Below are 26945 nucleotides of genomic sequence, written 5' to 3' on the forward strand. Positions count from 1 at the left end.
ATAATTATGTATGATAAAGTTAAAAACTGCTAAGGGAATAGAACTTGAATGAGCTCATCACATATGGATAATATGTATATATAAAATTAAAGATATGGTAATTAATTTTAATGTGGTAATTGTTTCAGAATCTGGAAATATATTGTAAACATCACAGTGCTCTCTATAAATATATACAATTTATTTTTGTCATTTATATGTGAATAAAGCTTGTGGAGAAAAGATGTAGCTCAAGTGACAGAGTGTATATACACTTATTTTTGCTTTTCTTTTTTTGGGACAGGGACTTGGGCTGGCCTCAGACTTGTGGCCACCTTGCTTCTATTTCCTGAATGCTGAGGTAATAGATGTGTGACCCACAACTGGCTTATAAATATGGACAGGGGTGCTATACAGGATGACCAGGTACTCACTAAGTGGCATGGGCTAGCCTCAAACTCACAGTAATCCTCCTGCTTTCTCCTGAGTGATGGGATTGCAGATGTGAACCAACCCAAATTTTTTAAATGATAGAACATTGTATCTTTTCATTATGAAGTCCTTTTGGGCCATCTGGTAGATGATTATGCCAAAAATTACTACTAGTGTTAACTAGGGAAAAAGAGATGTATGGAGATGTATATTGGTAATGCCAGCTCTAGGGAGACTGAAGCAAGAAGGCCATGAGTTCAAGGTCAGCCTGAGATTCACAGGCAGAGCTCTGAATAAAACAAGGCACCGAAACTATCACAAGGAAGAGTAAAGCAGCTGATTGAGCTAAGGCAGAGCCAGCGACTATAGACACTGTCAGGAGCTGCTCTTCGAGGTTTGGGTGTTGTCAAAACACAGGGAGAGAGAACGTCCCTACTGGACTCTCTGATCTGGTTTTCTCCAAGTCTTGGCACCCATCGTCAGGAGGAAAATATGCTATTCGTCACTAGATAACACTTGTATTACTATCCCAAAGTGATCAATGTTGAATTGTGGTCCTGGAATTAATGTCCTGGAGCCAAACACTGTATCTCAGAAAGTGACCATACTTGGAGACAGATAAGATAGAATCATGACAGCTGCCCTAAGATGAAAACCAGGGCACCGGCAGACAAGGGGGCTGCTGACAAGAAGACAGACAGAAAGTGGTCATCTATAAGACAAGGAGAAAGACTCAGACAAAACCGAACCTTGTAGACAATGAGATGAGCCCCACAACTGTGAGCAAATGAAGGTGCTGTATAAGCACTCAGGGTTCTAGTTTGAAAGTAAGAAATAGCCCCACACTCATATGTGAATACTTGGTCCCCAGTCAGAGGCACTACTTGGGGAGGTTGTGCAGTATATGAGGGGTGGAATCTAACTGTGAGAATTGAGCTGTTGATAGGGCTAGTCTAGAAGTGTACAGTCTGGTCCTACTTTCCATCTGAGCTGGTTCTGCTCTGACCCATCAAGGTGCAACAAGCCATGCCATGAGCTCCCATTGCTACAGATGAGTCCCTTCTCAGTCATGGTGGACTGTATTCTTTCAAACTGTGAGCCCAAGTCTTTCCTCCCTTAAGTTGCTTTTGTAAGATACTGAGTGACATAAAGAAAAATATAATTGATACACCCAACCCATGGTACTTCCTTACTGCAAAATAACACATTACCCAAGCTAGATAGACTGTCATTTCAGAACATTACTGAACAATGTCAAATATGTAAAGACTATTTTATAAAATACAAAGAGGTGTTTCAACAAAGTTTTCTTCATTATACACTTACATGCCTCTGACTCATTAGCTTACATATTATTGGGTTTAACCATATGCTGTTTGACTCATTTCATGTGTATCTTTAGTCTCATCTCAGACAATTCTTCAGTTATTCACATTTACTCTAAAAGGTCTTCTTCATGTAGTGGTAAGAAGAAACCATGAAGTAACTAAATTAAAGAAATGAACAACTGAATCCAACTGAAAGTGATCATCATTAGGTTGGAAGTCAAGTTTACTCTGTCGGGAGTGATAAATATAAGTTGGAGAATGGGACACCACCAAGTTACCTTCCTGATTATATACATGTATGTAGACTGGCTTACATATTCTTGGCAAAAATAAGGGCAGTGGGAGTGGAGCAGAATGAGTGGGAACTGGGAGATCACACACACGCTCTCTCTCTCTGTCTCTTTGTCTCTCTCTCTGTCTGTCTGTCTCTGTCTCTCTCTCTCTGTCTCTCTCTCTCTCTCTCTCTCTCTCTCTCTCTCTCTGTGGAAGGACATTTGCCTTACTTTCCAGGAAGTGATGGAGAAATCCAGTCTCACTGACCTGAGTTCTCAGAAAGGTCTAACTCTAAAACATGAGGGAAGAAACGTCAGAAAACAGGAAGTCAGGAGGATAGTCCCCAAATTTTCATAAATTTCTTCCTAGCCCTTGGCTGGCATATGTGGAGGAGGGCCCAGAAAACCTACAAGAAACACCAGCTAAGGGGATAAAGGCACACAATACATTGTAAGAATCGGCAGTCTGTGTTCTCTGGCCACTGTGGAATTAAACTTTCTCTACATTCCTAATAATTATAATGAGCATTACAGGGAGCATGGGTGAAGTTGGGAAATGGACTTGTTTAGGTGATTGTGGTGGTTTGAGTAAGAATGGTCCCATTGGCTCATATATTTGATTGCTTAATCACCAGAGAGTGGCCCTATTTGAGAAGACTTAGGAAGTGTTGGAAGACTAGGGGTGTGTGTCACTAGGGGTGGGCTTTGAGGTTTCAAAAACCCAAGTGAAGCCCTTCTCTTTCTCTGCTCATGGAACAGGATGTAGCTCTCAACTATTTCTCCAGCACCATGCCTGCCTGCACGCTTCCTGCTGAGATGACAAGGGACCAAACCCCTGAAACTGTAAGCAAGTCCCAATTGAATATTTTCCTTTGTAAGAGTTGCCTTGGTCATGGTGCTTCTTCATAGCAATAGAACACAGTGAATAGAAGACAGTATACAGGCTTGTTCTTGTTTTTGGGAAATACATATAAGGGAATTTAAGGGTACAGAGGCAGGGGTGGAGTGGGGTGAGGAGGAGAAGAGATATGAAAAATAGAGAAAGAAAAAGCAAATCAGATACAACTCTGAACTGTTGGGGAACCAGGTAAAGGTATGTGGGAGATTCTTCTATTTTTTTTTCAGTTTTTCTGGATGGTAAAAAAAAATTATAACAACACAAATCTGGAAAGCTGCCTTTGATCTTATCCATGCCCTTCTCCTCCATTTCTTTCTTGATTGTCTATACTAAAGGTGAGGTCAAGGCTGTGATGACTTCCCCTCTATCCAATTCCAGTGAGTAGTAAGTTGGGGAGAGAGCTCCACCACCAGTGTAGAGGGCAGTCTGGTCCCCATAGCTCCACCCACTCCTGGACACGGTTTCAGGGTTATTGGGCATTGTGATAGTCTGAATGAAAAGGCTCTCATAGGCTCATAAGGACTGGCATTTGAAAGAATTATGATATTTGGTCTTGTTGGATGAGGTGTGGCCTTATTGTAGGAGTGTGTCACTGGGGGTGGCCTTTGAGGTTTCAGAAGTTGAACCCAGGCCCACTGGCTCACTCTGTCTCCCTGCTGCCTGCCATTCCTGATGCAGAACTCTCAGCTTCTTCTCCAACATCATGCCCGCCAGCATGCTACCATGCTTCATTCCCTCCAAGACAATAATGGATTAATCTCTAAATGTAAGCTAGCCTCAACTAAATGTTCTTTTAAAGAAGAGTTGCCCTGGTGGTAATGGTATCTCTTCACAGCAATAAAACTGTAACTAAGACAGGCAGCTGAGTGGACAACAGCCAGACTGATAAGCAAATATTTGAGAGCAAAGGCAAGGGTTAGTGTCCCTTCATCAAATGAGCAACTGATAGAGTCATTTTGTAAAAAGTCTAGAAGCTGCCCGGACCTAGATGTCACCATGGTCCTGGGTAACTATGCAGGTCTCTCAGATCAGCATCAGCCTAGCTGCAGGTGGTCCTCAAACAACAGTATGTCCCTGGGTGGCCCAGACCTCATGCATCCACACAGATTTCAATGGTACCAGGAGCCATGGATATCAGCACAGACCCCAGCTGCAGCGGGGCCATGAACCACACATGGCCCCTGGTTGCAGCCCAGGCTCTGGATTCTACCATGATCCCCAGTAGCAGCAGTACAATCTACCCCTACATATATGGTCCCAGCAGAAGCTTGACCCGCCTTTGCCGATATGACCTCTGGTATGTTACCACAGTGGCCCTGGACACCATGTGCCGAAGTACAAGAGCTTTGCTGAGCTGGCCCTGCTCCTCACTGGCCCCTGGGAGAGCCATTCCCTTTCACCAGTGAGCTGACCCTAACCCTCACCCTGGGATAACAAACCCAGATGACCCCAGCATGGGAAAGCTGGCCCCACCCCTAATAGGAGAGTTAGACCCCCATACTGGGGAAACACGGCCCCATCCCTCACTATGGGCATGGGAGAGCTGGCTTCTTCCCTCTCCTGAGGGAGTGGTCCCAGTGGTCCAGGTCCATATCCAAGGCTTTAAGCTGGCACATTACACAGTGAACATTTGTAGGGAAAGCTGTTTGGACAAAGGGGTCTACTTCGTGTCACACAGCAGCTCCCAATGCCACTAAGATGAGAAGGGGTGATGGAGAGGAGAGAGAGGCAGAGGAGCAAAGTGTTCATTTGTTTTACTTTTGTTTTTTGTTGGTTTGTTTTTTACTGAAATTGATAGTCCAATTTGCATTTTATTGTTTATATTTTATTATTATTATTTCTTCCTTTTTATTTATCTTATTTTCATATTTCTTTGTTAATTTTACTGGGGGGGCATGACAAGGGTGAGGGGTGGATGTTGAGGGACTGGAAGATGGGAGGGATTGGGGTGCATGATGTGAAATTCCCAAAGAATCAATAAAAGATTGTTTAGAAACCTCTAAATTGGAAAGAGGAGCAAGCATTGTATGTGAATGGTGGTTTGCATGTGTCAAGGTGCTCATATGTTTCAAGGAGGGTGACAGTGGGAGAGATGGATGCCTTTTTCTATGTATGCTCTAAGAATAGTATTTGCTGGTGATTTGCTTCTCTTAATACTTGACAGGATGGGACCATGACGGCCAGTATTTCTAGCACATCTATTGTACATCAGCACATTAGCTATGGGCTCATTGTCTATAAAGTAGGAATTGTGTCTAAGTGCCCTGGGTATCCTAGGCCACTTCCCTGTAACTCTTCTCTGGATAACATTAGATATGGGAGCTGACTGCTAAGTCTCTCTTGTGGTGTGGAGTGGGGCGGGGCCGAGCCTCACCCAGCCAGATGTACTTTCTCAGACTTCTCTCCTGCAAATAGAACAGCCAAAGGGGACAGAACCCTCTGCAGCAGCTCAGCTGATGCCTTCGTCAGGGCCACCAGGGCCACCAGAGCCACCAGGGCTGGTAGCATCTGTAGAGACTGCTACAAGATAGTCCTTAGGATAGGTTTGGGAATGGCTCTTGCTGGATCAATACTCTATGACTTCCCAAGCATCATTTGAAAATTTAAATTATGGTCTCTAATTTTGGAATATAAAGACTACTACTGTCTTTTACTGTTCTGGTAAAATACCTGTAACATTTATCATTTCGGTATTTTTCAGTTGTGTAATCCAGTTCTTGGAAACCCTGTGTCCATGAAGTAGTGGCTTCCCAGTCCTCCTGTCCCCCACAGTCTAGCAGACACTGGTGTGCACTGTGTCTCTTTGAATTCGTCTGTAATGGGTGTTTTATATGAGTGGAATACTCATTCTGTGGTCTTGCTTCTCTCCTTACCACTGAGCTAATGTGTACAGGCCAATGTCATATCCCTTCTCAAAGGGAAATACTATTTTTCTGCATGTATAGATAGACCCCGTTTTGTTGAGTCCTTTGCTGGCCAATGAATATGGAGCTGTTTCTCACTTTCTGCAATCGTGAAGTATAGTGGCATATACATTTTGTTTGCAAATCGATTGTTGATTCATTGTGGCTATGGTTTTGAATGGACCGTGTACCCCAAAGGTTTGAACGCCTTCCCTCCAACCTGCGGCCCTGTTTGTGGCGCCTGTATGGTCTTTAGGAGGTGGGGAGTCCAGCTGGAGGAAGTGGGTTACTAGGGAGCACACCTTAGGGTTTGCAGCTCATGGCTGCTTTCTTGGTCTGAAGTCTTTGTTTGCTTCCGGATATGAAGTGAACCAGCAGCTGCCACACCCACCTCTGCCATTCCAGAGCTGCCATGCCTTCCCTGCTGTAGTATACTGTGTTCCTTCAAACTATGAGCCAAAACTCCAATCCTTCCTCACTTAAGTTGCTTCTTATAGGGTATTTGTCCATGGTGATAAGAAAAGTAATGGATAGACTTGTGAATATATACCTACAAGTGGGATTGTAGGTCATGTGACAAGCTTATATTTCACTTATGGGGAAATGACAAGCTCCTTTCCCCAGTATCTTTATTTTTAATCTTTATGTGTATAGATATCTGTGTCCCACTTGTGTCCCTGGTGCCTGTGGAGGTCAGAAAAGGACAATAGACCTCCTGGAAAGAGGGTCCTCTGGAAAAACAGCCCGTGCTCTTAACCACTGAGCCATCTCTTGAGCCCCAGTAGTATGTTTTTTTTTATACATCATTTCCCTGTAATATTGGTGAAATATTTTTTCAATGAAATCCAGAGAATATATTTCATTCCATTTTTACATTTGGGAAAATTGAGGCCCTGGGAGATGGAGCGGTTTATCCTCAGCTCTGGGTTGCTGGGGTTTAATAGTAGTTACAAATCATGTGACAGTTTGCCGACAATACCCTAAAACAAAGAGGTTCTCTTTGAAATTGGGACGGCTTCCAACAAGAGTCCTTAGAGGCCAAAGGCTCTGTGAGTTCTCTGGGGTGGATAGTCTGTGTTCCTACATTAAAGCTGCTGGGAATATCTACAAAGAAAAATGACTTGCTTTGGGCCAGGGTTAAATCACCCCTTGTGGTCATAGAGTTATTGCTGCTACAGGGGACCCTGGCTGGAATGTATACCACTGACTAGTGTTTAGAATGGGAAATGAGTAATTGATTATCTGACAATTATAGTTGTCTTGCAAATGAGAATCTCTTAAAAGCCAGGATCCTTGGGAAGAGATATTGCTCATTAGTTTCTTGGTGGTAAGAAAACAGCATGCACAATGGAGACAAGCCCTCACCTGGGTGCCTGGGGCTCTGGGTCTGCCCTTGCTTCAGCCACAGACATCTGGGAACTTTCACAACCTGCATCAAAAGCTGGCATGACTCTGCTTGCCCTTTTTCTCCCACACCACCCCCTTCCTGCAGCCCAGCCTGAGCTACTAGGAGCTGTGCACAGTCTCCCGGATGGTCGCTTATTCCATGCTGCAAGCCTCCAGGTCACCCATAATTGCTTTCTTGACATTTAGCTTGAAAAAAAAAAAAGTGACAAAGGGCTTAGCATTTTTATTTCTGGCACTAGATCCCGTCCTGCCAATGGTACCACAAGCCTGTGGGGGCTCTGTGTGAAGCTGGACCGATCCCTACACCTCTCCATATGAAAGACACTAGGCATAGCAAAAAATGTTTTCCATGGACTTCACCTTGAGTTATGGACATAAATAAATTAGCCTGTGTAAAAATCTCATAAACACTGCAAGGAAAGGCCCCTGGTAGTGTGTAAACATCTCTCTAAACTGCTAGCCTCAGAGAGCAATGTTTCATGCCAGCCACCATCTTAAACAGACCCAGCAAGAATGTGGGGAAGGCTGAGCCATCAGCTGACTCCTTCCTTGGATCCCCAGGCTGAAGTACTTCTCACTTGTCTATAGGCCCTAGAACACAGAAGCCAGGAAACCAAGTGCTAGCTGGGCTGGCTTCTGCCACACTGTTCAGTTTGGACACAGCCTTGGCTTCCTGAACCTCACCCACCATGCCCTGCTCAATAAGGACACAGCACGGGAAAGGGGTTGGTATTTAAAAATAGGGCCAGGCCCAGAATATGCAAACAGGACTTGCTTGATTCTAGCCAAACACACTTGAAGGGAAGGGTGGGAAATGTTTCCTGTATGGTGGAAGATACTTGTGGGGAGAAGTTAAGATGCCTGGCTCTCTGTCTTCCAGAACACATAAGTCGTTGCACGGTATATGTTGTGTGTGTTCCCACTACTCCATTGCAACCTTGGAGGACTAACACCATAGGCAGCTGAACAGCCTGGGTCTCAGTTATAGCGTTGTTCTTCTGGCTTCTGGTTTTATGAATTACTTGACTAAGACACTGTAGCTAGTGGATATTCTGATCTTCAGAGTTAAACTATCCAAATATTTTAGTTAGCCATTTTACACTCATGGGCCTAGGGAATTCACCTCTAATGTGGGGTCCTGGATGAATCCTAAAGTTTCTTTCAGGTCAGACCACATTTTGCAGAAGCCTCCCTGTCCTTGTAATCCTTCAGTGAGGATGCTGGCCCTCTGGAACTCTGTACCCCTCACTGTCCAATACCAGCACCTATAGGCTACACCATCATTTAATTTTTAGGATGAGCTGGGGCCCCTTCCTCCAGGTGTATCCCTGTGCTTCAACCTCCATCTGCTGCAGTCCAAAGTCAGGGTTCGTAGTCACTTTGTAGCCATGTCCAGCTGGACAATGCACCTTCCATGACCATCCCAGTATTTCCCATCCCTGATGCTGCACTGAACAAAGCCTGGAAGAGTGCCCAGCCCATGCCCTGGCCAAGGGTGTGTCCCTATAAAACTCTAGCTGCAGCTGGCTGGCTGGACACAGACATGGGCAGTCATCTGCAGGCAGGGCCCAGCTGGAATGGCACAGCATGACCTGTTAGATCTGGTCATCCTAAGGCGTGAGGCAGGGAAGCCTGTGTTCTTTAGCTTTCCTCTACTGGGGCTCTGTGGTGGCAGAGCTATATAGACAGGAAGCTTCCTGGGCTGCAAAGAGGCCTTGCAGTCTGTGCTCGCCAGGGCATGGAGGTGATTAATGCACAGAGACAAGGGCAAGGGCAGCTGCCCTGGCAAAGGAACCCTGATTTACCGGGAGCTGTTTCCCTCAGCAGCAGGTGACAGCAAGGCCTACAGTGCTTCCCTCTGGTGGGAGCTGCAGCTTACATGGCATCATAAAGGTCTGAGTGTGCAGGCTAGGGCGGACTCCTCCAGGATGGCTGGGTAGGAGTCAGGAGAGGGTAGGGAAGAAGAGAGCTGAGGTCTGGGAGAGGGAGTAGAGGAAGGCAGGGAGGGGGAGATGGAAGGAAGAAGAGGTAGATGATAGGGGAGGACGGAGAAAGGGAAGAAGGGAAGGAGGGGAGGGGAGGGAGAGGAGGACAATGTTCTGGCCTGTGGACCAGGGATGTACTCTGAGGGAAGGTAAACCGGAGCCAAAGGGAGTGACCTATCATCCTAAATTGCCTGTGACAATCAAGAGTCCCTTTTCCCGGGCTAGTCAGGGGATGCGATGATTGTGGCAGCTGAGAAAGCCTAATGATGCCAGCTTTGCAGAACCCATCAAACTTCTTGTCCAGATTGCTTGGAGTCCTGGGGCCCTGCAGCCTTTGAGGCTTTGTTTCTCACTAAGTATTAACCAGTTGTTGCACTCCAAGATTAGAGATCAGGCACTTTCAGGATTATGGCCCCAGACTCTAGACTGGAGATGGAAACCTGGACCTCACACACTCTAGGCAAGTACTCTACCACTGGGCTCCACTGACAACATTGGGTCTCATTGATTCTATTCCTTGCCACTAGTTGGCAAGTTCCTGGAGATCCCAGGAGGTGTGTCACCTCAAAGTGCAGGCAGGGATCTGACTATCTGAGAACTGTGCTTCTTGTCATGGATGTCAAAGATAGCCTATGTTATTCTGGTACTCATGCCCTCATGTGCCAAGGCCATCAATAGACAGGACACATAGCCAGGGCACTGATATAAACAGTTCAGTGCTAGCAAGCTTGGAGAACCTCTGAGTCTCAGCTATATGGCCGGAATCTCCAGACAGACCCCTTGATCCTTAACTGATGCCCATGTTGCATACCTCTCAAGAGATTGCCAGATGCAAGGGTTCAAAGAAGTCATGTGACAGCTCAGTGTCTCCTGGTTAGGTTAGACTTCCAGTCCCCTCCCTGGTAGGAGGAGGAATCTTAGGTGTGACCCTCTCTGCAGAGTGTTAATGAGAAAGGACAGTGGTTTCCCTGTTTTGGGTGATGTATTAGGTTCCCACGATTGCACTTATAAAGAACCCTGTAGTATTTTGAATATAATTGTTCCCACAGAAAGGGGCACTATTAGGAGGTGTGGTCTCGTTGGAGTAGGTATGGCTTTGTCAGAGGAAGTGTGTCTCAGTTCACATCCTGCTGCCTGAGGACCAGCTCCTTCTCCAGAATCATGTCTGCCTGCATGCCACCTGCCATGATGATAATGAACTAAACCTCTGAACTATAAACCAGCACCAATTAAATGTTTGCTTTATAAGAGTTGCCATGGTCATGCCTTCAGCACAATGAGACCCTAACATATACCCTGAACTAGGAATGTACTTGGTGTGATGTCAAGCAGATCTTCACACCCCTTTGAAATCTACAGCAGATCCCCCCCATCTTGTATGGTTAGCTGACAATCATTGGGAATACCGAGCTCACAGAGAGCTCTGATGGGCTCTGTCTTCATGTGCTCCTCTTCTCAGAAGGACACCAGCCATTTGGAATAGGGTTCATTCACCCAGTAAGATGTCATGTTAGCTAATTATATCTGCAATAAGCCTGTTTCCAAACACAGTCACACTCTGAGCAGCTGCTTGCTCCTACATGCTTGCTGATAATGGACACCTCTCATCAAATATTTATCTCAGCACTCCATGTCTTCCATCAGCCTCCAGCATCTTGTCAGGCCTGAAATCTGATTACTAAGGCTGGTCATGAGTAAGGCATACAGACTACAAAGTGCAGGACAGAAAGGGGAAGACATCAAAGCCCTGTGCTCTTCCTTAAAGGTTGCCTTCCTCCCGGAAGTGGAGGCCTCCCGGAGGGGGCAACCTGAGGAACTGGCCGACCTGGCCCTGTGTGTGTCACCTGGACCCAGGGCAGTCCTTGTTTCTTTCCTTCCTCTGCACAAGAGCAGAAGGCAGAAGTTCAAGCTCAGGACCAATGCACGGCCTTGGGTTTATGAAAGCAAATAGTTGCCTTGCCTGGCTCAGATATGTGACTCTCTCCACTTTCAAGGGAAGCCTGGCATTTCATCAGTGGCCTCTTTGAAGCCTGCCCTTTGCAAAACAAAGAAGAAGAAGAAGGGAGAAAGGATAGCAGAGATCCAAAGGCTTCCTGGACAGGTTTAGTTTGGGGGTGATGCTCTAATTCCAGACCTCTGTGATAAAGTGAATTCATCATGAAGCAGGTCACAAGCATCTTTTGGTTTCCCAGTGCATATAAAATACAGGCTTAGCTGATACTGCCTTTGCAAGGTGCACAATAGCTTTATGTTCGAAAACCCATACATTTACCCAATTAGAAAACACTGCTAAGAAATACTAAGGATCATTTGAGCTGAAGGAAAATGGGAAACAGGCTTGCTCAACACAGATTGCCACAAACCTCCAATTTGTCCAAATGCAGGATCTGTGACCTGCAGCCAAGCAAGCACACAAAAACCAGGCGTGCCTGCAGTATATTCAGCCCTTCTCTGTAGCTTCACTCATTACATGGGTGGAAGAGTCTGTCAGGCGAGAATCATGCCTGGTGCTTAATGGAACCCAGGGACCAATTAACCACGCAGAGAGCCAATGGGCCAAGCATTTCTACACCACTAGCACGGAACTCTTATATTAGTGCCTGCTTTCTCCTTCCCCCAAATAAAAGACAAATGCTATGTCAATGCTTCTCAAAAGTGATCCTTTATTTCCTAAACGTCCCAAAGCAGACCCATTTATCAAAAGATGACAGATACTCCAGTTCACAAACAATGTGTTTCCCCCTTTCCAGTGAGCCTTGGAGCTCCACGAGGGCTGCAGCCTGGGTAAAACCAAGACATCAAAACCGGCCTTCCACACCCAGCAGCCGCACAGCGGCCTCCTGCACAGCCTGGTGGACACTACTGACTTCTCTCTGGGACAGTGTTCGCTCCATGTGGCGGTAAGTGATGCGGTAGCAGTGGCTGGTCCTGTGTGTCCTGGAGATGGGGAGACAGTGCAAGTAGGTGAGTGAAAGACATGTCTGCACATGGATGGAAAGCAGTGGCTTATTCATGTACAACGATTTCTATATCACAATGTTATGGTATCATCTGCTAAGAGCCGACCTAGTGGGTCAGGATCCTGGCATCTGTCATGTGTCACCACAGAAATACCACTTGCCACTAATGGCCACATCTTTTCTGTGTGTGGGAGGGTGATGGTTAGGGAAATAGTAGCTAGAATAATGGAGAAGCTGTTTCCTTCATGCTGGATGCACCACAGTCCCCAAGGTAGGCGCTCCCTATAGGTTTGATGTCCTGGGCTAAGCACAGAGTCTGACTGCAGGACAGTTCTGAGTTTGAGCTCTTTCTGAATCCCCAGGAATTTCTGACAATATAAGTATTGGTGTCAATGCCAGTGGCCTCTACCTTGCCACAGCATAGAAAATAAGTATGTTTGTAGACCATACTGCAGCAAATAGTGCCAGAGACAAGGCCAGGAGGTATCACCCACCCCCAGCACCCCTGTGGCCTAGGAAGTATTTACATCATCCATGCACACCAACCATTTTCTATTTCACCACAGCAGTGCTGGCTTGTTTTGTTTTGTTTTGTTTTTTGTTTTGAGACAGGGTTTCTCTGTATTGCTTTGGAGCTTGTCCTGGAACTAGCTCTGCTAGCTCTGTAGACCAGACTGGCCTCGAACTCAGAGATCCGCCTACATCTTCCTCCCAAGTGCTGGGATTAAAGGCGTGTGCCACCAACGCCCAGCTTGCTGCCTTGTTTTTGTGGATAGCTCTGGAAATGTGGAGTGACAGCAGCAGCACTTATGCTTGTATGGCAGGTACAATGACATACTGGCATGGTGGCCTCATCAGAAAGACAAAAATGTTATGACTTGTGTCACTGACCCTTTCCTGGAGGGGTCTCTCACTGGCTGTGTGGATGGAGCAGGGGTCTGAACAACCTACTCTGAGTAATTTAATTTCTCTTCTGCATCCTTCCCCATGATATCACTCATCTCTGAGCCTGACCCGGAGAGGCCTTCAGCCATGCCAGAACCTTGGACAAGTGGGTGTCAGGTGGGCTGGCTCCTTAAGGAAGACCCTTATGGGAAGACTAAATAATCCCTCATGTGGCTACCAGAGTTCAGAGCCTCAGCTTCCAGGGCCTTCCCGATGTTTCAGGATTGTTCTCACAAGCACTCTCTCCCTTATCTCCCACCTGCTAATTTTAGGTCAGACTTGGGTGCAGACAGAATATACTTGGGAAGAGAAGTGCCCATCTCTGTCCTAGTCCCCAATATCTCCATAATCTCTTCTTCCAGCTCCTTCCATTTCCTCCCCATCCTGGCTTACCCACTTTACTCTGCTTTCTTTTCCTGTCCCACCTTGAGCCACATTTGGGAAGGCTGAGCTTCTAGGACCCTTTGCCATTCCTTGCAGGGCCTGTCTTTAGCTAGGCACAGAGCCCTCATCTGCAAAAAAGCAGCAGGAAGAAGTCACCTCCAAACTGCTCAAGTTCAAGCTCTCATGTCCCCTCCCTCTAACCTCAGTTTGTTTTAGGTGAGGGAGAAGTGGCCTTCCTCCAACCCCCTACTGCTTTCCCACCATAGCCCAAGTCATGAGTTGAGACCAGTCATAAGTGGGAGAGCCAGGTCTGTTCAGCCCTCAACATTCGCAGGGAAAACCAATGGCTCACGGAGCTGTGGCAAACAGCCAAACAGGTAAGAAACAGTGCTTCCTGAAAGAAGGGATGGCCCCGGCGAGGAACCCAAGGGTTTGCGTCAGAGCTCTTTACTACATGACAGCGCTGTTGCCCTGGTGTGTCTCAGTCTTTTACTGGACACACAAATTCATTCTGGCTGACATCTTCATTGAGCAGATGCTATCAGTGTCCCTGAGATACATCTGTGATAGCAGATGGCAGGAGTGACTTGTCCAAGTTCAAACAGTAGGACTATGTGGCAGGACTAGAATTACAGCCAAGTAATGTGGTAGGAATATGAAACATATGTGTTGCTATGGAATAGTTTAGTGGGCTTCAAAACATTAAATATATTATTACTACATATCTTAGGTATATGTCCCCCACAGAACAGAAGGTGGCTGCCCAAACCAAAAGTCAGATAAGAATTTGCTGCTGAGCCTATTGATCAGGCCTGTAGATCAGGCTACCTGGAGAGGCTTAGCCGAAAGAATCACACGTTCAAGGCCTGCTTGAACTATAGAGTGAATTCAAGGCTAGCCCTAGCAACTTCATGAGACCCTGTTTCAGAATGAAAAGTAAAAGGAGGGCTGGGGCTACAAAGCTCAATGGTAGAGTATTTGCCAAAGATGTGTGAAGTCATAGGTTCAATCCCCGGCAACACACACACACACACACACACACACACACACACACACACACTTTCCTAAAAGCTCTACGTTTAGTCACTACTAACAGCTGAATAAGGGTATCAATAAGTTTAATATAGTCGGAGAATTGATTGCTATTTGGCAAAATAATAATAGCTGACTAATACTGATGAGTGGAAACTAGGCAAACTTCAAAACTAAAGTACGCAGAAGCCACACATATCTGAAACATTCAGACTAGAGAAGTGTCCAAAAGCACTGAACTATACATTTCCAAAACAACTAATTCCCTGTAATATGAATTTCATTTCATTAGAACAGAAACAAAACCCAGACTAGACAGTCTGGTTTCAGAACTCAGCCTAACCACTGTACTCAGGAGCTCTACCAAACATACCTTACCCCTTTCATATTCAAGCTCTTGCTGTGGTCTGGATCCTGAATCTTACCACAGGCCTTGGCTACTGAGCGGTTGCAGGGCCTTTAAGATGTAGGGTGTATTTGGGGGACAGCCTTAGGCTATTGGGGGCAGATTCTAGAAGTGGCAGAAGGGACCTCAGCGCCTTGCGCTTTTTCACACGCAGCCATAGGATAAATGAGTCCCTTTGATCACGTGCTCCCACCCTAATGTCCTCCCACAGGCTCAAACTAATGAGTCAATTGGTCATGGACTGAAGGCTCAAGACTATGGGCCCAAATAAACATGTCATCTTTCCTCAGGCATTTCTCATAGTAACAGAAAGCAAATATATCCAACTTCCTCTAAGCAGCAATACAGTTTTAAAAGAACGAGGAAAGACTCAGAATGCGCCCTACCTTAGATTCCTTTCTGACTCAGGGAGGACATGGCTGGATGGCTGGAGACAAGGATGCCTGGGATGCTCTCTGAGTGGGACACATAGACCAGGAATGTACTGATAAGGGTCTTTCCTACTGTAGCATCTTTAAAAGGCAGACAGAAGGCAGCTGGCTGGGAAAATAGGGCCAAGAGAGCAGGAAAACAAGGCAGTCCTGGGCTTTGAGCAGCAGGCAGTTGCTACAGTGTCTTTCCAATTCATAGGGTCCAGTATGAGTAGTGTGGGCTATACAATCTGGAGTATCATAGGTAAATTAATGATACTTTTATGTACCTGACAGTTTCTACTCATGAGAAAAACAGACAAGATTATCTATTGTTAGGGAGGTCCAATCCCTTTGTTGACAAGATGGAAGAGAATGGGGAAAAAACACCTAAAAACTTTTCACTGCCTTGTAATACTGGCTGATTATAAAATGAACCAGCTGCTGGCTAGAACTTGACTTTTGGCTTTTTTTTTTTTTTTTTTTTTTTTTTTTTAACACAGATTTTGATGTTAAGTATCTTACAGTGTTTTCAACTAGGACTGGTTCATTTAAAGGGTGCTCTAGTCATTCAACAAACAGCACATCTTGCAGGCACTTAGCTGGACAGGGAAGAACACGGGCAGAGAATGGACAGTCTGCTGCACAGCGGTGGGTCAGCAGGCAGCAAGGGGCTGGTAGTCACTTGGCATGAAGCCAGCTGTGCCATACTCTACACAACAAGAACCGAGTTCCTCCACTCCAGCAAATGGCATTTCCCATGCCCTGGCTGGATTATAGACTGAATACTGCAGAAACGACATGGGAAATCTGGGTGACTGTGACTGTTGACACTGAACACAGACAGCCGTGTTTGACTGTCCTTGTTCACGGTGCTCACTGTGCCAGTGCCACCACCTTTGTGTTTTTCCCAACCAGCCTGCCATCCACTCCCCCTTTTCAAGGTCCAGACCAACTGCGGGAAACCAGAAGCATGACTTACTTTCTCAGGGTCTGTTTCCCTGCTCCACTGTGAATGCCAACGTTTGCCCAGTTCCACCTCCTACCCAAGTCCAGATGCTCAGGCAGAAACAGAGAGCTGGGATGGGCTTATGTGAGCCATGGGGAGGGCTGGCATGACAGTGTAGGACAAGCCAACAGGGAGGGATTCCATTTTAGTACCTCCTCCTCCCAGACTCCTAACTTTAGATCAAAGATAAAGTTGCGTAGGAGTTGAGAATAGTCAAGTCTAGCTCAGGAAAGGCCCATCAAGCTGATGCTTAAATGGGCTCAGCAATCCATTCCTGGGTGTGCATCCAAAGGATATTTTAATCATTGTGTTGATAGGATACCTGTTCCCCATGCTTATGGACACAATATTCATAAAGCCAAGATCTGGTACCACAAACATCCATCAACAGATGAATGGCAGAAGAAAGCACAGGGATCCCCTACTCAGTGGAATACTATACTATTCAGTCTTCAAAAAGATAAGATCTTGTCATTTTCAGCAACATGAATAATCAGAGGACATTATGCTTAATGGAATAAGACAGACAGAAGACACATACAGTATATTCTCTCTTATGTATGGTACCTAAAGAAGCTAGTCTCAAAAAAGAAAGAGGGGGATTACTGAAGGCTGGGATTGGGATGATAGGTCAACAGGGGCAAAGTTGTGGAAGAAGCAAGGAATGTACTCTAGAGGTCCATGGCAAAGCAGCTGACTATGGCTAACAATTTTGTTTAGAATATTCTAAATAAGTTGTGAGAGGATTTTAAACGTTCTCAACACAAAATTGGGAAATGTTTGAGGTGAAGGATATGTCAAATACTTTATTATATCATAAATATTATACCATATCCCATAAATATGCATATTTGTATAGACTTAATATAAAAAAGCAGAGCAATAAATAGCTTAAAACCAAATGAAATAGAAAAAGTGATAAAGTGATCAATTATCAAGGGCTCTGTGAAGAGTGACTATGCTCCTCAGCTCAGAGTATGTCAGTGTAGATTTTTGGAAAGGATGCAGGGCTATGGAACCTACTGGAAAGAAGGAACAATGGGTCAGAGGGCTGGTGGGAGTGGGAAGAATTCTATTATACAATCGGTTCACCGTGGCAACCAAACTAGCTCTGAACTTGAAATAAAATCCTTCCTCACATGCAGCCCAAATGCAGCTTCTACAGCATCCACAATAGTATGTGTTTCCATCTGTGACAGAGCAGCTAGTTTGTGTTCTTAGATGGTATGCCTGACACCTCCCAGAATAGACCAGGCATGACCATGGGCACAGCAGACACTGCCTATCCACACAGAGATTACTCAATAAAGAAAAGCTGCTGTCCACAAGAGCTCCACTAACAGAGTGAGAAAGCTGGGTGCATGGCTTCATCTTCAACTGGTTCCTGCTTGCTAGAGAAACAAGTTCAATCTGAAGTCCCATGTCTGATGGGAGATGTCATTGTGTAAATATGTTTCTTGTATTGGTTAATGAATAAAGCACTGTTGACCAATAGGGAAGCAAGATAGGTGGACTTAGGAGACTAGGAGGAGAGGGGAAGAAGTAGGGAGGAGTCATCATGGAGAGACTTAAGAAAACAGAGGTCCAGGCCCTCTCTCTGGTAAGATGAGGCTATGTGGAAATACTTAGATTAATAGAAATGGGTTAATATTTAAGACAGAGTTAGCTTATAAGAAACTATTAACTGGACAACAGAATTATATCTAATACAGTGTCTCTGTATGTTATTTGGGGCTGGCATAGCAGTGGGCCTAGACCGGCAGGGAAAGAAACCTACTCATAACACATGCCATTACCACTCTGCTCAGTGCAGAGAGTAAGTTCATCCAGTACTTTCATAGGTTTGTTGAACACAGGAAAGAGGCCCAGGGAGGGTAGACAGTTCCATGTCACTTCCAAGAATAGAATGGAGAGCTGACGAAAGTGGTTGAGTAGAGAAGAATTTGACTTCGGAGTTAAGAGAAACCTGGTTCCAACTCCTACTCTCTCTGTTGAGATCTAGGGCAGTTTGTGTGACCTCTAGTGCTCAGAGTCCTTGTTTATGGGCTAAGACCTCCATTTCCTTCTTAGGTTCTCTGAGGACTGGATGGGCACTATACAGCAGTTATTTCAGAGCCTGGCTGTCATGAGTGGATGTTCAATACTGCTATCATCCACTTATTGGTGGGGACACATTCCAAGACCCCCAGTGCTTGCCTGATGCCAGAGATGGGAACAAACACTAGAGATACATTTTCCTAAGTATATATATACCTTTGTTTATGTCTGACTTAAAATGTAAGCACATTAAGAGGCTAAAAACAATAAAGACAGAACAATTGCCAACTATATAACAAAAAAACTTGCCAATATCACTACTCAAGCTTTGGACCATTATCAAATTAAAGTCTACTTGACTCAAGGACTTTCATATCACATGGCTCATCTGATATCTGAGAAAGCTACTAGATGATTGATGGGTTGCTATATAGGTAGTGTATATAGGATAGATATGTTGTAAGACAATGGGTGAGGTGGCATAAAATTTCATAGTGCCCAAACAATGTGAATTAGAACTTATTTACTCCTGGAATTTTAATATTTTAGATTATAGTTGGCTTCATATAACTAAAACTGCTGGGAGTGAAACTAAAGTGTGTGTGTGTGTGGGGGGGTCCTACTCATTTGTCCATTTTCCTCAAATAGTTTACTGGAAAAAGGACTACAGTCTCTCTCTCTCTCTCTCTCTCTCTCTCTCTCTCTCTCTCTCTCTCTCTGTCTCTCTCTCTCCTCCCCCTTCTCTGTACAAGTTTGCTTCATCCTATTTTTATCATTTTTAATTATTTTTTTCTTATTTCACATGTCAATCCCAGTTCCCCCTTCCTCCCATGCCTCCCAAAGACACCCCCAAACCATCCCCACCTACTTCCCAGGGAGCGTGAGGCCTTCCAGGAGGGATGATCAAAATCTGTCAAGTCATTTGGGGTATGGCCTACTCCCTCCCTCCTACCTCTAGGTTAAGGGAGTATCCCTTCATGGGGAATGTGCTCCCGAAGTCCTTTCGTGCACAAGGAATACATCCTGATTCCACTGTCAGAGATCCCATAGACTGCCCAGGCCTTCTAACTGAGACCCACGTTCAGGCGATCTGGGTCAGTCCTATGCTGGTTTCTCAGCTATCAGTCTGGAATCCATGAGCTCCCCCTGTTTCTGTAGCCTGGTCTTGACCCCTTTGCTCATCACTTCTCACTCTCTGCAACTGGATTCCAGTTCAGCTCAGTGTTTAGCTGTGGGTGTCTGCTTCTGTTTCCATCAGCTACTAGATGAGGCTCTATGATGACATATAAGGTAGTCATCAATCTCATTATTGGGGAAAGGCATTTAAGGTAGCCTTTTCACTGTTGCTCAGATTGTTAGTTGGGGTCATCCTTGTAGATCTCTGGACATTTCTCTAGAGTCAGTTTTCTCTTCAAAGCTATAATGGCTCCCTCTTTTATGGTATCTCCTTTCTTGCTCTAGTGGTGCTGAAGAGATGGTTCAGTGGTTAAGAGCACTGCCTATTTTTTTTCTTACCATTTTACCATTTTTTAACCTTCTTTAATGAGCATGGAATCTGACTTTGGTCTGAAGATAGCCAGAGCTATTCCTGATAAGGCACAAAACACAGATTTGGGCCTGGCCTGAAAAAAATGATGTAGACACTAAGTAAAGCAGATTCCTGTTCCGATCCCTGCTATAAACACACACAGAGAGAAGATAATGAAGACACTCTGGTAATAAGCCTTGGTGGGTGGGAGGTGAAGCGCAGGAGACCTTGGTGGGTCAGTTTGCCTGGCCTCATTTCCCTCAGCAGTGAGAGAGGTGGGCTAAGTGAGCTTTAAGGTCCTCCTGGCTCTGCTAGCCCGGGGAGAGTGAACACGAGGGAAGGGAGACTCTGAACAACTCTTAATTCCTGCATAGAAGGAGATGGAAGGGCTGAGGTGGGCATGAGCTGCATTCATTCCTGATGTGAGGGATGCTGGGAGAATGAAGATCAGTGGGCTAGCTTCTCAGGGGGAAGTCAGTGCTTGGAAGATCAATGAGAAGCGGCATCCTGTAGCCAGTGGGTCTCCAATCATCCAGGAGACACTCCAGACTTCTGCTGGTCCCATCCTCATCCCCTCTCCTCCCACAGCTGCATTAGTTACTTCTGTATAGCCACGAGCCAACACCTGGCAGAAGCAATGGAGTAAAATTTGTTGGCTTATGGTTTCAAAGGGTTCAGCCCATGGTTACTTGGCCCTGTATATTCAGGTAGAATAGTAGTAGTAGTCGGAGGAGGCTTATATCGTGGTAGACAGGAAGAAGAGACAGGAGTTAGAGGAAGGGGCCAGGGTAGCCTGCAGGACATGCACTGTCTCTCAGCTTACATCACCTTTCAATATCATCATAATGTATCAATAGATTAAGTCAGTGAATAGTTCAAAGCCCTCAGGGATACAGTCCTCCACAGCCGGACAATGAAGCCCTCAATACCTGAAGCTGGGGGGGGGGGCACATTTCATATTAAACTAAAACAACAGCTAAGAGGCCAGCCACCTTATTTTCAAACTTAGTCTTCTTGGCCTGATGCCCCTGGAGGCCCTTCTGAGCTGGGCCTCTCTGTAGTTCTCAGCTAGCCAGGGAGCCAGGCTCAGGTTGGTGTCACCCTGCCATTGCCAAGCTTTCTAACTCCCAGAGGGATTTCTGTTCCTTGGAGTCAGTCATAAGAAACTGGACCAGATGGTTGCTCTGACAGTTTCTGCCTGGGGGAAGACAACTCCCATGTATGCCTTCACAGAGGCAGGGCCAGCAGCTGGGAAAGGAACTGAGCTGGGCCTCCCCCACCAGTCCACTCCCCGGTCAGCCTCAGTCGGCAACTTAAGAGTGCTATATAGAGGCATATTTTACAGGCAAGACGTGCTTTTGAACATCAAACACCTGCCAAGTCCTCTGAAAAGTTCAAAGCACCCCAGGTCCCCGCCCCCAACAACACTCCCCATAACTTCTGGTACTCTTGAGCAGTGGCTTCTGCCAAGCAGGTGCGGGGAGGGAGGTGGAGCCCTGGCCTCCTGCAGGGTGGGGCTGAGGTTCTGGATCGTCATCTGAGTAAAAAGTCTTTTAATGGTCTCTCTTACTACTGCTTCTCAGCTAAAGGCTCTGGAGCCAGTTTCTAATCGCATACAGGCTCTTACTCTACAACTTAGATTCACAGGAGTTTTACAATGGTTGAGTAAGACAAACACACAAACTGGGGCAATTGTTTGTCACTTTTCAGGCTTACTGTTACCAACTGATCTTACTGTATGTACAGGCAGCATGGCAGGGTCTTTGCTTTGGCATATGCAGAAAGGCCTAGGTGGTCATGTATGTTATATGTGACAATACGGATGAACACTGTGAGGACCCAGCACTCAGGGAACAAATGATATACAAAAGACCAGTATTCCATAACTCTGCTGGGCAGGATGCCTAGAAGTCCCATGTACAGACAGACAGCAGGGCACAGGCACTGCCAGTGCGTGGGCAGGTGAGCATGGGAACTGCTTAGGGGGCACACAATTTCAGTGTGGCGAAATGTCCTGGAGATGGACAGAGGCAATGGTTACACAATATGCACATTGAATAGTGACACAAGTGGCAAATGCTGTGTAAATTCTACCATGATAAAAATGGAAATTCAAGGAATATTGCCTAAAAGAAGCCAAAAGATAGGAATACACATACTTAAACCAAACCCAAAGAGCAGGGAATAGTTCTGGATGCCGGTACTGGTCTATTCTGAGTTCTGCCCTGCCCAGTGGAGTGCCTCCAGAATTCCATACAGAACAGCCAAGATGCTCCACTTCTTCTGAAGATGCTTTTCAAAATGTTCCCTCCATAACACAGCAGGGTCCCCTTGCTGGACAGTTGCTTTTTCAATTGTCCAGCTGTCATCCAAGTGATCTTCTTATACTTGTAAACAAAGGTGAAGTGTTCTTGTTTCCAAAGCTCCGTGATTTTCAATTGTGTGGAAGATTTGGAAGTGATTTTAGTTTTCTCTCTGGCCTAAATCTGCCAGACCCAAGTCAACAGGGCCAGCTTTAACTATGTGCTGTTACAAGGCTGCTTCCTGACTGTACTGACACAGGTTACCAAGTCTGGTTAGAAAGGTTTATGACAGTTGAAATGCTACAGTTCCAGCTCAGCCCATTGATCAGCAATTGTTCATTCTGTGCAGCTGGTTGATCGACAACTATGATGACAGCAGGGGCTTTTGTTGAATTTCCTCTCCTATTTTAACTAGGAGTGGCTGAATATATGCTCCAGCTATTAGATGCATTGTTGGGAGATACAGACATGTAAATTAATTTCTTGATCAATACATGAATATTCATTCAGTGGCCACTCTTCCTGATACAGCAGGAGTGTAGGAATGTCTCAAAGCTTTAGGAAGAGGGATGCCACTGCATTATGACATGTTGTCAGTGACAGACAGTAGCACTCCTGGAATTCTGTATCACATAGTGACAGCATACCCACATTCACTCATGGGATTAAACTGTATGATGTTTGTCTAACAACAAAACTATCTGATACTTATTTCTTAAAATGCAACCACACCATTTAGCAGCACACAACTATATGGTGCTAGGACATTGGTACATAAACAGAAAGTTGGCAAGGCACAGCTAATGCAAAATATTTAAAAAATGGTCTTAACTACAAATTTAGAGGACAGAAGACTGAGAGAGGCAATGAGAATAGCTCTAGATCTTAGAGCTCAAGTGGGTTAGTAACAGATGAAAGTCAAGGTTCTTGGTCTACCTGGGAAAACCCACCAGTGGTGATGATGACAGCAGTGGCTTTTGTTAAATTTCCCCTCCTATTTTAACTAGGAGTGGCTGAATATATGCTCCAGCTATTAGATGGATCTGTGAGGACCTCCAGGTAGGTCACATGCTTGATCTACTGGGAGAGGACATGTTGCATACAATACAGGCAAACTCTGATTATGGCAGTAGAGGAGGAGGTGAAGCTACTCAGAGGAGAATGGAATAATTTCATGAACTAACCGCAAAGAGGCACAAGAGCTGGGCATACACATAAGTGGTTTGGAGGGATGGCCACTTTTGTAAAGCACGCTAATAGTTCAAGAAGTGAGTATGTCATAGTAGCTGGTGTAGAGTACAGAAATACATGTGTGTTGGGGCTGGAGTCTTATGGGAGATGTCATTCTGTAAATATGTTTCTCTTATTGGTTAATGAATAAAGCACTGTTGGCCAATAGGAAAGCAAGATAGGCGGGACTAGGAGAAAAGGAGGAGAGAGAAAGTAGTAGGGAGGAGATCCAAGATGAAGGACAGAGAGAGAAGAACGCCAGCCCCTCTCTCCGGTAAGATAAGACCACGTGGAAGTACTTAGACTAATAGAAATGGGTTAATATTTAAGACAGAGCTAGCCAATAAGAAACAAGTAACTGGCCAACAGAATTATAACTAATACAATGTCTTTGTGTGTTATCTGTGGCTGCCACAGCTCTGGGACCAGGCGGGCCGGCAGGGAAAAACTACTCCTAACAGGAGTCACAGAGGAAGACTCACATTTCTGGCTAAGAAGCCTTAGACAAAAGTCCATCTAGAAGCCAACAATCCAAAACACCTGAGTTCAGATTTGACTTCTATAGGAATCTTCCAGAAGGGTGGAAATATGTTATGGCCTGGATGTGGAAGGTCTCCTGAAAGTTTGTGTGTTTGAATACTTGGTCTCAAGCTGGAAATGAGCTTTGGGGTAGGGCCAAGCTAGAGGCAGTGGGTCCCCAGGGGCGGTCCTTATCCCACTGACAGTGTGACCAGCTACCTGAAGCTTTCACCACCATGCCTTCCCTGACATGATGAACTGTGCCCTCAAACTATGAGTCCAGATAAACCCATCTTCCCCTAGGTGGTTTGTCAAATATTTTGTTAACAGGTGAAAAGGGACTAAGGCCAAGTCCCTTGTCCTAGCCAGCTGCACTTCATACAGAGGCCGCAGTCAGCTAATATGAGAACTTACAGGGAATTTTGGTGCTGCGGTCCATACTGTTCTACCAGGTGTGCATAGTGACTGCTTGAACATGAGCAGATGGCTCCCCACCCCCACTATTCAGGAGTAGAATGCCATGTTGTACAGCTTTTATTTCCTTAGTGACTGGTAAATATTTTAAGACTCAGGACTTTTAAAATGACTTTATTTTGCAAATAATTTTTGGAAGAGACTCTCTGGGTCTAATCTATAGTGCCACTTCTTCACAAGTAGGAAGTCAGAGATCAAGGGGGAGGGGACAAAGCAGGGATTTGCTTGGCAGAATGGGCAGCATCAATCTATGACATTCTAGGTGGGAAGGATACAGTGATGGCTTCCTTAAGTATCACTGCACAGGTGACACAATTTATGAACTCACAGATTGAAGGGGACAGACCTTAGAGCTCTTCTTGTGTTCTTCCCACAAACGGTGATTGCTTTTATCCAAGGCTTCCACAGTGTGAGCTAAGTGACTGCTCCGCTCACATGGAGCTGACAAATGTTCCCATAATTCTCTTTGCTGGTCATGAATTTACACTGGTCTCTTATCTATGGAAATTAGCTAAACTTCATTATTCAATCCTAGCATTTGGGAGGCAGAGGCAAATGGATTTCTGTGATTCTGAGACTACCTAGGTCTATAGAATGAGTTCTAGGACAGCCAGGGCTATACAAAGAAACCCTGCCTCAAAAAACAAACAAACAAACAAACAAACAAAAAAAACAGAAAACAAAAAACAAACCCCCAAACCAACAAAAGAAACCAGCAGCAAAATGGCACAATGATCCTGGCTAGAGTGTGGTTAGAGAGGAAAGAGATCTTAGCGGGGAAGGATAGTCCAAGTGATATGTAACATCACTGTTTCCAGTGTCAGGAACATAGTCATTGATCCATCCATCCAGACAATTCATTATTGGACTTACTCAGAAAGTGAATAGTGTACACCCACTTTACGCTATGCCATGCATTCTGCAAAGTGCTGAGAGCCTAACATGAGCAAGGCCTTAGGCAGGGAGCCGCCTAGGGCAGGAGATAGGTACTAATCAAAGAATTATGAAAAAATGTAAATTACAACTATGATAAAGGTTATAGAGACGAAGTACATGGTTCTATGAGGCTATGTAAAAGGCCCATTAACTTAAAGGTCACAGAAGGTTCCTGTGGAAGTATCAGAGCTGAGACCTGAAAGAGGATGGGAGCCAATAGGTGCATGAAGGGAGGAGTTGCAGACTTAGGCATACCACGCGTAAAAAGGCCTTGGGATCTATATGCAAATTCCACTTTCTCCTCTTCTAAGTGACAGAGCCCTTCTGAGATCCATCATCTTCTCTAGTCAGTTTCCTTGTCTCCAGGAAAGACTTTTTTTCTGCCTGTCACACTGGAAGCTCTAGACAAGCACCACTGCCCCAGGTGTTCTGGATTAGTGGTTTTTGTTTGTTTTGAAAGAACCCAATCTTCTCTGCAACAGGACACCCTAACAACGTGTGCCCTCTTGAAGACAGTGGAAAGCAGAGCTGCTCTAATGATGGTGGCATCAGGATCCCACCCACTCCTGCACTCTTGCTAGGAGTGGCGTCTCTCCCAGTCAGATTCCAGCGGCTTCACCTAAATACTAATCACGCTTTCACCACAGAAGAAAGCCAGGATGACAGAGCCATGCTTTGCCTGAATTTTTCTCAGAATGTACAAACATGAGTGAAACATTAAGATGTGACAGGAGCCCATTTTTTGGAAATACATGTTTCTAAATAACGAAAGAGGACAAATGAGGAATAATGCCACGCATGCTCCTGAATGTGTGCGCACTGTCTTAGTGGTTGGTGTGTACTGCTCTTCTGAGGCAATGACAGTCTGGCCTGGCCATATGTAGGAAACAAGGGATAGGCCCATGGAGGTGAAGTGATGCGTGAGAGCCACAGCTATAACACAGCTAGCCTGCTTGGACTCTGCCTGCTTCCCTGTCAACAAACTGCAGTGGCTTGTCCAAGGTCCATTCTGTGCAGCTTATAAATGTCCCCAGCTGCCACTATCAACTGCTTGTAACAGGATTAACAGTATAACAGCTACTTATGGCTGCGGCTATCAATTGCTTGTAACAGGACTAAAATGGTAACAGTTACTTACCAAGCAAACTTCAGGATGTTTCAAGAAATATGTTTTCATGCCCCGAGGGAAAAAAATAAATCCAGTACGAAATATTACTTAGAATAGAAAGTATAGGAATGACGAAGAAAAGGCAAAAGAAGAAAAAGTATTTTAACAATCACATAATCTGTTATGAATGGAGTTGCAGATTCTTTAACGACCTTAATTTAGCCTCATAACCAACAGAAAACAGAAATAAGGTAGTAAGACAGAGGGGGGAAAAGGAAGGTGGATGAGCGCAGTGAGTCAAGCCTAGAAAACAGAACACAGAGTTGCATGTGGTCAGTACTGAAGCAGCAGAGGGAAGAAGGCTCCATGAACTGTCTGCTTCACTTGCCAGAGAGGAGAACACAGCTCAGAAGTTTAGGGAACTTGTAACATTCTAATTCTTGGGAGGGTGAGAGACAGA

At 45.3% G+C, this 26945-nt stretch overlaps 1 protein-coding gene across 3 annotated transcripts in view; it reads right to left on the reverse strand.

Moving 5' to 3' along the window:
- Positions 1–11847: 11847 nt before the first annotated feature.
- Fars2 (phenylalanyl-tRNA synthetase 2, mitochondrial) overlaps positions 11848–26945 on the reverse strand; it is a 415828-nt gene continuing 400730 nt past the window's right edge. For all 3 annotated transcript variants that reach the window (XM_051194440.1, XM_051194441.1, XM_051194439.1), the window contains one exon: positions 11848–12141. In XM_051194440.1, coding sequence (XP_051050397.1) covers positions 12003–12141 — 139 coding nt within the window. In that variant the 3' untranslated portion in view covers positions 11848–12002. The remainder of the gene's footprint in view (positions 12142–26945) is intronic.

Source organism: Phodopus roborovskii, unplaced genomic scaffold (genome assembly GCF_943737965.1).
Source record: "Phodopus roborovskii unplaced genomic scaffold, PHOROB, whole genome shotgun sequence".
Classification (NCBI taxonomy): Eukaryota; Metazoa; Chordata; class Mammalia; order Rodentia; family Cricetidae; genus Phodopus; species Phodopus roborovskii.